Source organism: Hemitrygon akajei, chromosome 5 (genome assembly GCF_048418815.1).
Source record: "Hemitrygon akajei chromosome 5, sHemAka1.3, whole genome shotgun sequence".
Classification (NCBI taxonomy): Eukaryota; Metazoa; Chordata; class Chondrichthyes; order Myliobatiformes; family Dasyatidae; genus Hemitrygon; species Hemitrygon akajei.
In genome coordinates this window covers 181552966-181564969 of record NC_133128.1, presented here as the reverse complement: position 1 = coordinate 181564969, position 12004 = coordinate 181552966, and the positions used below count along the sequence as shown (strand labels likewise).

The 12004-nt window shown below is 40.6% G+C and overlaps 1 protein-coding gene and 1 long non-coding RNA gene across 3 annotated transcripts in view; one reads left to right on the top strand and one right to left on the bottom strand.

Moving 5' to 3' along the window:
- Positions 1 to 12004, bottom strand: part of LOC140728531 (uncharacterized) — a 66539-nt gene that overhangs the window by 13066 nt on the left and 41469 nt on the right. The window lies entirely within an intron of this gene.
- The window catches only part of cd302 (CD302 molecule), a 34212-nt gene continuing 24273 nt past the window's right edge, over positions 2066 to 12004 (top strand). Inside the window, exons 1-3 of one of the 2 annotated variants that reach the window (XM_073047391.1) lie at positions 2066 to 2231; positions 8780 to 8887; positions 10726 to 10839. In XM_073047391.1, the coding sequence (XP_072903492.1) occupies positions 2147 to 2231; positions 8780 to 8887; positions 10726 to 10839 (307 nt within the window). In that variant the 5' untranslated portion in view covers positions 2066 to 2146. The remainder of the gene's footprint in view (positions 2232 to 8779; positions 8888 to 10725; positions 10840 to 12004) is intronic. The other variant, XM_073047390.1, reaches the window with a different exon arrangement.

Below are 12004 nucleotides of genomic sequence, written 5' to 3'. Positions count from 1 at the left end.
GATAACCGACTCTAGCATTTTCTCCACCACTGATGTCAGGCTAACCGGTCTATAATTCGCTGGTTTCTCTCTCCCTCCTTTTTTAAAAAGTGGGGTTACATTAGCCACCCTCCAATCCTCAGGAACTAATCCAGAATCTAAGGAGTTTTGAAAAATTATCACTAATGCATCCACTATTTCTTGGGCTACTTCCTTAAGCACTCTGAGATGCAGACCATCTGGCCCTGGGGATTTATCTGCCTTTAATCCCTTCAATTTTCTTAACACCACTTCCCTACTAACATGTATTTCCCTCAGTTCCTCCATCTCACTAGACCCTCGGTCCCTTACTATTTCCGGAAGATTATTTATGTCCTCCTTAGTGAAGACAGAACCAAAGTAGTTATTCAATTGGTCTGCCATGTCTTTGTTCCCTATGATCAATTCACCTGTTTCTGACTGTAAAGGACCTACATTTGTCTTGACCAATCTTTTTATTTTCATGTATCTATAAAAGCTTTTACAGTCAGTTTTTATGTTCCCTGCCAGCTTTCTCTCATAATCTTTTTTCCCTTTCCTAATGAAGCCCTTTGTCCTCCTCTGCTGGTCTCTGAATTTCTCCCAGTCCTCAGGTGTGCTGCTTCTTTTTGCTAATTTATATGTTTCTTCGTTGGACTTGATACTATCCCTAATTTCCCTTGTCAGCCACGGGTGCACTACCTTCCCTGGTTTATTCTTTTGCCAAACTGGGATGAACAATTGTTGTAGTTCATCCATGCGATCTTTAAATGCTTGCCATTACATATCCACTGTCAACCCTTTAAGTATCATTTGCCAGTCTATCTTAGCTAATTCACGTCTCATACCTTCAAAGTTACCCTTCTTTAAGTTCAGAACCTTTGTTTCTGAACTTTGTTTGTTGATGACACAAAGGTCCAGAAAGCGAAGAGGTGGAAATGTGAAGGTGAGAGTTGTTGGGAAAGTAATGAAACATGAGTTGCTTATGAAAGCAGGAAAGAGCACCCATTTAGTGATAGTTATACCTGACAAATTGGCCCCAAGTAGGACGAATTCCATGTTTCCCACAAAAGGGTAGGTCCACCTGGGACCAAAACAAGTGCCTATTGCTACACTTTTTTCTTCAGGGGTGAAGAATTTCTGTAATGTCGGGACGTTTAATTCTGAACCCAAAACAGTGACTGTAAATACTGCCTGACCTGAGTATTACTGGTACTTTCTGTTCATTACTTCAGATTTCTAGATTATGTATTTGAGAAAACCTTTAGCCAGACAAGTTTTTTCCATGTTTGAGCTGAATGGGCACCCGTGAAAACTGGATGATCACAGTAACGGGGAGACCTGCCTTACTCTGACACTCTTTTTGAATCATTCTGGACAGAAATGTTGGAAACAAAGGCCAGAAAAAACATGGACAGGAACAAGATATTTTCATCCCCATCTATTTCTTTTCCAATCAAATTCAATCTAGTTGCTCAGTTCAATTCTTTTCGCTCGCCTTCTGAAACGGGTTGCCATTTTGTACTTCTCCTAATTTATTGCAAATTTGGACTGGCATTCATCAGCACACAGAGTCTGGTGAAAGCTTAGCCTTTCCACGCTTGACCACTCAGAGCATAATATTCAGGGCGGTGCATCCATCTTAATCGATGGACCAGGGGATAAACGCGTGTCAGATTTCACGCTTCAAGAATGAAATTTAAGGGCAGAGACCAATTCACTTCAAATACTCGTAATGCAAATTTGGAAACACAAAAAATAGTTTAACTTTCAAGCTAGTATTTTTTTCTATTCAGACGAAGAGCTCGCCGTAAAATTCGGAGGGTTTAATTCTCTTCTTGGGTTTAGGAAACTATTCGATCAACTTCCAATGGCATCATAAAGACCAATCAACATGCCCGAAAAAAAAATACTTAACGGAAAGATTTGAAATTTTTCCAATAAGGTGTGTTTATCTGTTGAAATTCCAGCACTATTTTGTTTAATTAATCAGCATTTCCGCTCAATGACTTGGTGGGTTTTTTTCGCAGATGCGTTTTGCAAAATATTACACGGCAACGCAGACATGACGCATCTGAAGTTCAAATGTTCATGGTTATGGCACAGTGCAGCCCTTTTCCGATCCCATGAAAAGTCCGGAGATTGAACTATGGACGTGAAAACATTACCAGCTTTTGGCATTGTTTTTTTGAGTGCGTTCTGCCTTTTCTCCGCATCTTCCGCTAACATACCGGGTAAATTCTTAACTTTTATTTGTTCTCTTATTCCGTCGGGATTTTTGTGTGCTCTATCCGTGCTGCGAAAGCAAACACCACCCCCCACCCCAACCTTTGGAAGTCGTACTCTTGTGCAAAGTTAACAAGCTGCAGTCGCCATTCGTGGTTTGGTCTGTGCAATTATGTTCGGACCACCCACCCATCCTCAACTGAAAATTACTCTGATTTTTCAGACATTTCTGAGTCATTCAGAGGTTCTTGTTTTCTAACGTACGTCACGATGCGGCAGTTGTCATTCCGTTTACAATTGCAAACATTACGCGGAATTGGAAGCAGGGACGCTTGCTGTGTTTGACGCCCTCCAACGGTGAAAGATTCGTTTGAATTAGAAAAGTCTGCATGTATTCATCAGTCAGTCTGGTGAGGGAGAAACGGCGTTTCAGGCCTATGACTTCAGTTGGAGCTGGGGAGAAAATAGCTGTTTTAAAGTTACGGAGATTAAACAATTATCAGTGAGGACAAATAATACTGTGGATACTGGGATCTGAAACAAACAGGCTGAAAGTATGTCCAAATGTTTTGGACTGAGACCCTGTGTTAGGGCTTGGAGGGAAGCGAAAAGATTGGCACTGCTAGAGGAAGATCTGTGATTGGATGGAAACAGAGAGACTGACAGAAATGATAGTGATGCTGCAGGAGGGAGAGCCCAGGGGGCTCGTTCGTTCGTCGTGTGCTATGTCGTAAGATGCAGACGATCGTGGTCTTTCCATAACCCTGGTAGTTCTTGGCAAATTTTTCTACATAAGTGGTTTGCTATTGCCTTCTGCGCAGAGCCTTTACAAGATGAGTGAACTCAGCCATTATCAACACTCTTCAGAGACTGTCTGCCTGGTCTTAGTGGTCGCGTAACCAGGACTTGTGATATACACCAGCTGCTCATACGACCGTCCACCACCTGCTCCCGTGGTTTCATGTGACACTGATCGGGGGTGGGGGGCTAAGCAGGTGCTACACCCTGCCGAAAGGTGACGTGCAGGCTAACGGAGGGAAGGAGCACCTTACACCTCCTTTGGTAGAGACGCTATCTCTATGCAAAACAAAAAAAAAGGAACTCTTGTCTCTTTCAGCCAGTATCTGTGGAGTGAAGGGGATAGTCGATGTTTCAGGCAATGAGGGGAGAAGGAAAGAGGGGGAGGGGGTGTTAGGTGGAGTGAGATATGAGGGGCCGATCGATCCAGGGGTCGGGGTGGAGTTGGGTGGCAGAGGAGCCAAGGGATAGTTGGTTGATCGTAAAGAGAGGGAGGTTGAAGTGTGATGAGATACAAATACTGAACTCTGGTAAGTATGGAAGGTGATAAATAGATCCAGCTAAGAGAGGATTGAGGCAGGAGACCATGGGACATTGGGGCAGAATTAGGGAATTTGGCCCATCAAGTCTGTTTTGCTATTCCCTCATGGCCAATGTTATTATCCCTCTCAACCCCATTCTCCTGCCTTCTCTCTGTAATCTTTGATGCCCTTACTAATCAAAAACCTGTAAAGCACCTCTTTAAATATATCCAATGACTTGGCCTCCAGAGCTGCCTGTGGCAATGAATTCCAAAGATTCACCACCATCTGGCTAACAAAATTCCTCCTCATCTCTGTTCTAAATGGACATCTTTACTGAGCTGTGCCCATTGGTCCTAGACATGCCCACTATAGGAAACATCCTCTCCACATCCACTTTGTATAGGCCGTTCAATATTCAATAGATTTCAGTGAGATTCCCCCCCCCCCCATTCTTCTCAACTCCAGCAAGTACAGATACAGAGCCATCAGACTTTCATCATACATTAAACCTTTCATTCCCAGAATCATTCTCGTGAACTTCCTCTGGATTGTCTCCAGTGGCAGTACATCGTTTCTTAGAGATAGGGCTCAAGACTGCTCACTGTATTCCAATTGTGGCCTGACCTATACCTTATAAAGCCTCAGCATTACATCCTTGCTTTTATATTCTAGTCCTCTTGAAATGAATGCTATCCCATTTGCCTTCCTACCAGCAACTCAATCTACAAGTTAGCCTGTATGGAATCCTGTATGAAGGCTCCCAAGTCCCTTTGCACTTCTGATTAATGAATTTTTTCCACTGTTTAGAAAATAACCTGTGCCTTTATTCCTTCTACCAAAGTACATGAGCATTCACATCCCTACCACTATATTCTATCTACAACCTTTGCCCAGTCTCCTAATCTAAGTCCCCCTGCAGACTCCCTACTTCCTCAACACTACCTACCCTTCCAATGATCTCTGTATTGTCTGCAAGCTTGGCCACAAAACCAACAAATCTATCATTCAAATCATCAATGTACAGTGTGAAAAGAAGCAGTTCCAACACCAACCCCTGTGGAACTCCACAAGCCACCAGCAGCCAACCCAAAATGACCCGTTTTATCCCCACTCTTTGTCTCCTGCCAGTCATCCAATCTTCTTTTCATGTTAGCATGCTTCCTGCAATACCATGGGCTTTAATTATCTTGTTTATCAGCACCTTGTCAAAGGCTTTCTGAAAATCCAAGTAAACAACATCCACTGACTCTCTTTTGTCTATCCTGCCTGTTATTTCTTCTTGTGGAAAGATTGGGGCCTCAATGTTAATGGAAATAGAAGAAAGGGCCAGGGGATCACAGGAAAACGTCCTTGGAGTGCTTAAAGAAGCATTGAGGAGAAGGCAACACTTCTCTGGTGGTGGTATTGTGTTTTTATAGAATCAGAACATTTCTGACAAGGACAAACTCTGTTACCCACTTGTAATTGCTTTGAGAAAGTGGTGGTAAAATGCCTTCTTCAAACTCTGCAGTTCGTCTGGTGAAGATACTTCTACACGGCTGTCTGGAGCAAGGATCAGGGTTTGGGTCCAATAAAGCCAAAGGATGATAATGTGTGGTGGTTGGGGGGGATCCGCAGTGAGTAGTGTTCGAGAGCTTGCTACCTCCTTCACACCACAGGTTGTGAAATGGGGGGCACACTTCAAGCAGCTTGAGTGAAAAACCAGTACATTTTCTAGACACTACACACTGAAGGCATCATATATTTGTCATTTAGCAAATTTTATTTTATTTTGAACGATACATACAAATCAAGCATGTTTCTTTGTCCTCAATAGCATTTACTTTGTGTGTAATTGTAATCATCTACATAAGAATCAGAGGCAGGTTTAATATCAGTGGCATATGTCATGAAATTTATTGTTTTTTATATGAAATCTGACGGCAGAGGGGAAGAAGCTGCTCCTGAATTGTTGAGTGTGTGACTTCAGGCTCCTGTACCTTCTTCCTGATGGTAGTAATGAGAAGAGGGCATGTCCTAGGGGATGGGGATCCTTAATGACAGATGCCACCTTCTTGAGGTATCCTTGAAGATGACCTGGATGTTGGGGAGGCTGGTGCCCATGATGGAGCTGAGTGAGTTTACAACCTTCTGCAGCTTATTTCAGTGACCAATCCCCCTCCCCCTCCCCCCACCAGATGGTGCTGCAGCCAGTTAGACTGCTAACTGGCAGAGGCTGATTCAAAACATTCGTGACTCTTGGTGTGTAGGTGATGGAAACGTTTTGTAGATTATTTAGTCGCAGCAGGATACAAACTGAACTGCTCTTCTCTTCACGGTATTCATGTGGCTGGTGCAGTTAAGTTTCTAATCAATGGTGAACCCTAGAATGTTAATGGTGGGGGATCAATTTTAACTAAATTTCTTCTGTGAATCCTTTCTTCCATTATCAGGTGAGAAACGGGGATGTTACCCATGTGATGTCCAGTTCCACAGCAAATGAGCATTCAGCCATGTGCTGACAAATGCAAGTAACACTTGTGCCAAAAAAGTGCCATACAGCGGCCATGTGCAATAAGAGATAAATTTAACCACCTATTCTTGTCAATCAGAGTTGGAGCATGTGAAAAGACAAAATGATTTTAGAAAAACTCCGCAGATCAAGCAGCATTTGTGAGAAGAGAAACAGATTGGCATCTCAAGTGAAGTGTCAGATTAGACAGAGAGAAACCTATTTGATATATGCAGTACAGAGGGTGCGGAAGTACAATTGGTAGAACAAAGAGAATTTCTGTGATAGAATGAAATAATACACCATTGAAGGAACAGTTATTAGTGTAATAGGTTTTTAATGTTGTAACCTTACTTATAAGAGATAAATGTAAGGCAAAAACAGAAAAAGAACTAAAAGTTCAAAGTAAAATTTATTATCAAAGTACATACATATCACCACATACAACCCTAAGGTTCTTTTTTCCTGCGGGCATACTTAGCAAATCTATAGAACAGTAACTGTAAACAGGATCAATGAGCAACAAACTGTGCAAATGCAAGTATAAATAAATAGCAGTGAATAATGAGTATGACATAACAAGATAAAGGGTCCTTACAGTGACCCCATCTGTTGTGGGAACACCAGAAATACAATGATTGTGGTTTTCCCCTTTTGTTCAAGGACCTGATGGTTGAGGGGTAGTAACTGTTCTTGAACCTGGTGGTGCGAGTCCTGAGGCATTTGTACCTTCTACCTGATGGCAGCAGTGAGAAAAGAATGTGGCCTGGGTGGTGAGGATCTTTGATGATGGATCTGCTTTTCTACTGCAATGTTTCATGTAGATGTGCTCAATGGTTGGGAGGGCTTTACCTGTGAAGTGCTGAGCTGAATCCACTACCTTTTGTAGGATTTTCCACTCAAAAGGCAGGTGATTTAAAGCTGCTCGATGACCACTTAAGAGCCATGACTTACATTGCTGGTAAATTAGTTTACTATCATATATACTGAGGTACAGTGGAAAAACTGGCAAGTTATCCATACAGATCATTTCATCCCATCAGTGCATTTAGTTCAAGGGAAAACAATAAAAGATGGCAGAATACATAGTTACAGTAAAAGAGTGCAGTCAAGTCAGTAAGGTGCACGGTAGATTGTGATCTTACGAGTCTGGCTTGTTGTACTGGGGGACCATTCAATAGTCTTATAACAGCGGTATAGAAGCTGTCCTTGAGCCTGGTAGAATGTGTTTTCTGGCTTTTCTATTTTGTGCCTGATGAGAGGGCAGAAAAAGGCAGTGAGCAGGAGCTTGGAAATGAGGATAATCTAATAGGCTCTATTTTTACATAATTAAGTGAACCTTACCTTTCTATTATTTATTTCAACTCAATTGCTGAGTTGTTCCAAACACAATGTTTTCCTGTTTTACAAGATATTCCAGCTTGGCAGATAATTTGAGATGTTTCCTGGAACTCTGCACCACCTCACTGAACTCAGGGTTGGCCTCTTTCCACACTGATTATATAGTGTTAGGTCATGGGGTTATAGATTTTGGATTATTTTTATTGCTACCATTGGATCCCCGGTTTTGTGGATTGTTCCTGAGCACAATTTGATGTACTCAGTTCTTCATTTTGTAGATAGGACTTTATCTTCATACAGACTGAGCAGCTAGGAATCAAACGTTGTAGCTTGGGAATCTACTGAAGGACTCTTTGGACAAGGAGGGCAGATTCTCTTCTGTAATCAATATTAGTAAATCAGATGGATCTTTGCAACAATGTGGCAGTTTAATAGTTGCCATTAATGAGACGGCTTGATAACTTAATATTCTTTTATAATTAACAGAATTAGAATTTCCAGCTACTGTAGTAGGATTTGAATAAGGGCTTTCTGTATTCATTAAGGTCTCCAACAGAGTTCACTCTAAGCCGCACGGGAATGTGGCCCCGCAGTTATTGAAATGCTCCTGCGCACATAGCCTTTGTTGCCATGCAGCTAGAATTTTGTTTCATATAATGTTAATATAAAGTGCAGAGCAGTTTTCGGGCCACATAAAAATTTCCTGCTCAGAGTAATGTTTGGTTGGTGCAGCTGTAAAAAAAAAATTTGAGAAAAAGTTGGTAACCATCACAATCCCACTTCATGTCCAATACAGAAATTGAATTTATGAAATATTTTGAGATTAATTCAGGTTGGATATGAAGATTGGAAATTAATTTTATAATTTTCATTAAGAGCGGGGAAGAAACTTGGATTTAATGCTGAGACTCATCAAACAAAATGATTACCACCAGAGGTAGTTAACATTCGCGTGAAGCAAGGATTGGTAAGAGAAAGCAGAACACTGGCACTGCTTTTGGACTCTGAGCAAAGTCCCAGATTTCACCTGCTAAGCTGCATGGTTTCGTTTTTTACTGTAAGCATCTGTGATACCAATAGTTTAGAAAATATAATTTAATAATCACTTGAAATTGCCTGAGAACAACTTTAATGGTTCTCTGAGTTATTCACTGCCACTAATAAGAAGTTTGTTGATTAATAGTACCACGCACTGCTGGTTGCTGCAATGTAGGTTTGGAATGTAGTTACTGAACTAAGTGTAATGTCCTCATTGTCACCCTAATTCATGTTAATGGAGGATATGAGTATATCATTACAATCACAAGAAATTTGAATCCTGACTTACAACAAAAGCTTCAAATGCACAAAATTTAATGTTGGAAATCTCAGACTATACGTATCTTTCTCTTCTTTTCTAAAGGTTGTGATGTAACGTGGATTCCATTTGAAAACAAATGGTACTCCTTTTTTCCAACTCAAGGAAGTGGCTATGAAATGGAAGAAGCACAGGAGTATTGCAAAGATATTGGTAAAAATTTCTTTTAGCCTTATTTGAATGATCAAGCAAAATACTTTTGAATGGTAACTTGTATTTCTTCTGCACATTTAGTCAGTGGAGAGGAAGGCAAATACAATGTTAGCATTCATTTTGAGAGGACTAGAATATAAAAGCAAGGATGCAATATTGAGGCTTTATGAAGGACTGGTGAGGCCTCACTTGGAGTATTGTAACAAGTTTTGGCTCCCTTATCTAAGAAAGGAGTTGCTGATAATGGAGAGGGTTGAAAAGAGGTTCACAAAAATGATTCTGGGATTGAAAGGCTAATCGTATGAGGAATGTTTAATGAATTCAGAAGCATGAAACCTATCGAATGTTGAAGGGCCTCAATAGAGTAGATGTGGAGAGGATGTTTCCTATGGTGGGGGGGGGGGGCGGGGGGAGTTGAAGACACAGCCTCAGAATACAGGGACATCCGGACATCCTTTTAGAACAGAGATGGAGGAATTTCTTCAGCCAGCAGGTGGTGAACCTGTGGAATTTGTTGATAGAGGCTGCTTTGGAGGCCGAGTCTTTCCGTATATTTAAGGCAGTTTGATAAGTTTTTGATTAGTCGGGGCATGAAGGTATACGGGGAGAAAGCAGGAGACTGGGGCTGAGAGGGAAAATAGGTCAGCCATAATGAAATGCCGGAGAAGACTTGGTGAGACAAGTGGCCTCATTCTGTTCCTATATCTTATGGTCTCATAGTCTTAAGAGACTAACATCACCAGTGGTTTCAGAGGCAGAAATGGATAAAATGACAAATCGTCAAAGGACTTCTTAAAGATTCTGAGTCCTGAATAACAGAAATGAAAATAAGAAATAAAAGCAGGGGTATTCCATTTGACTCTTTGAGCCTGTTCTGCAATTCAACAAGATAATGTCCATATTTTTAATGTCCGTGCCACTTTCCTGTATCAATCTCATGTCCTTTAATTTCCCTATCTAATGTTTATCAATTCACTACCTTGAAGATGCTCAGTATCTTGATCCCTACAGCTGTGGTGGCTAGAGGGTTTAAAATGTTCAATACCCTCAGGCTGAAGGAGTTTCTTCTCGCCTCAGAATGACTAATGCTTATTTTAAGACCGCAGTCTCTTGTTCTAGGCACACAGGCTGGGGAAACATCATCCCTTAATTTGTTTCTGTTCCTGGTAAGAATTTTGTGTTATTCAATGAGATCATCATTTAGTCCTCTAAACTCTAGAGAATATTGATTAATCTCTCCTCAGAGGATATATTGTTCACCTCAGGAATCTGGTGAGCCTTTGTTACAACCTCTTTATCATAGATCTATCCTCCTTGAGTTGTAGATTAGAACTAAATATATTTTTCAGGAACATTTGCATTGCATAATTTCAGTAGGACATCTTTACTCTTTTTCTGAATCCTCTTGAAATAAAAGTCATTGCACTGTTTGCCTTCCTAATTCCATTTTTTAACTTTCAGTGGTTTGTGTACTCCTTACTGAGGTCAGTATCTTTCAATCTTTTTTTGTAAAAAGTCTTGTTTAAGTTTTACAGTGTGATTGACTTCTTGTTTTTCAAATTAATCATTGAGCTATAACGCCCATTCTCTGTGCATCATTTTGAATTGAAGTGTTGCTTAAAGTATGGAAATATAATTCATTACAAAATCACAGATTTTAGTTCATTCTAACTTTTCAGTCTTGAAAGACGTGTTAACTACAAATATTAAGGAATACAGACAAGCTCATTTATTAAGTCCAGTTTCAGAGTAAGCAAGTTTTGTTTTGAAATAAGTTATTCAAACTTTATTTTATTTGATTTGATTTCTGACAAATTACATCTACTTTTGTGTTCCAGGTGCCAATATTGTCAGTGTACTTAGTGAAACGGAAAATAAATTCATTGTTGATCAATTGAAAAAGAATATGCAGTCTAAAACCATTTGGTTGGGCATGATTTTTGATGCAGACAGTAAGTATTGGTCTATTTGTTAATAAGTCCTTATCAAAACAAAAGGGAATTTATACACGTCTTTGCAAAGATTTTGTGTCAGGATCTAAGTGTCCTGCTGTATTTAGAACTACAGAATACTAAAGCTTAATAGAGTGAGTCTCAAAAAAAGTTGAGTTTGACAGTTCTTGTATTTCATAGAATTGTTATTTTGGGAACTGTTGTCAAGTGATCTTTTATGTGTTTAATATTTTTGTAATACTTGAGTAATCTTGAGTATTTCTTGAGTATCTGCACATTCTTGTTCCTTTAAACAATTCATTCTCAGTTATATGTATAAATATGCGAATTGCTTATGTCTGCTGCCATGTGATACACGCATACCACTTTTAAAGTAAGCTCGAAGTTAGACCCGCATTTTGGACTCCCGTGCCTTCCTTTGAATTAGTTTAATGTTTTGAAGCTACAGAACTTAACAGGAGCTACTTGCTATCTACCCTGAATCTTGCTTTTAAAAGATGTAGTTAACAGTCAACCATATCACTGTGGGTCTAGGGTCCATAAGGCCATAAGAGCAGAATCAGGCCATTCACCCCATCGAGACTGAGCTGCCATTTCATCATGGCTGATCCTGGATCCCACTCAACCCCATACGCCTGCCTTCTTGCCATAACGTTTAATGCCCCGACCAATCAGGAAACTATCAACTTCAGTCTTAAACATACCCACAGACTTGGCCTCCACCTCAGTCTGTGGCAGAGCATTCCACAGATTTTCTACTCTCTGGCTTAAGAAAATCCTCATTTCCTCTGTTCTAAAAGGTTACCCCTCAATTTTGAGGCTGCACCCTCAAGTTCTGGATTCCCCATCATGGGAAATATTCTCTCCACATCCACCCTATTTAGTCCTTTAAACATTCGGTAGGTTTCAATGAGATCCCTACACATTCTTCTAAGTTCCAGGGAGTACAGGCCCAAAGCTGCCAAATGCTCCTCATATGTTAACCCCTTCATTCCTGCAGTCATCCCTGTGAACCTCCTCTGGACTCTCTCCAATGGCAACACATCCTTTCTGAGATATGGAGCCCAAAACTGTTGACAATATTCCAAGATGCTAGAGGAACTCAGCAGGGCAGGCAGCATCTATGGAAAAAAGTACAGTTGATGTTTTGGGCCTGCTGAGTTTC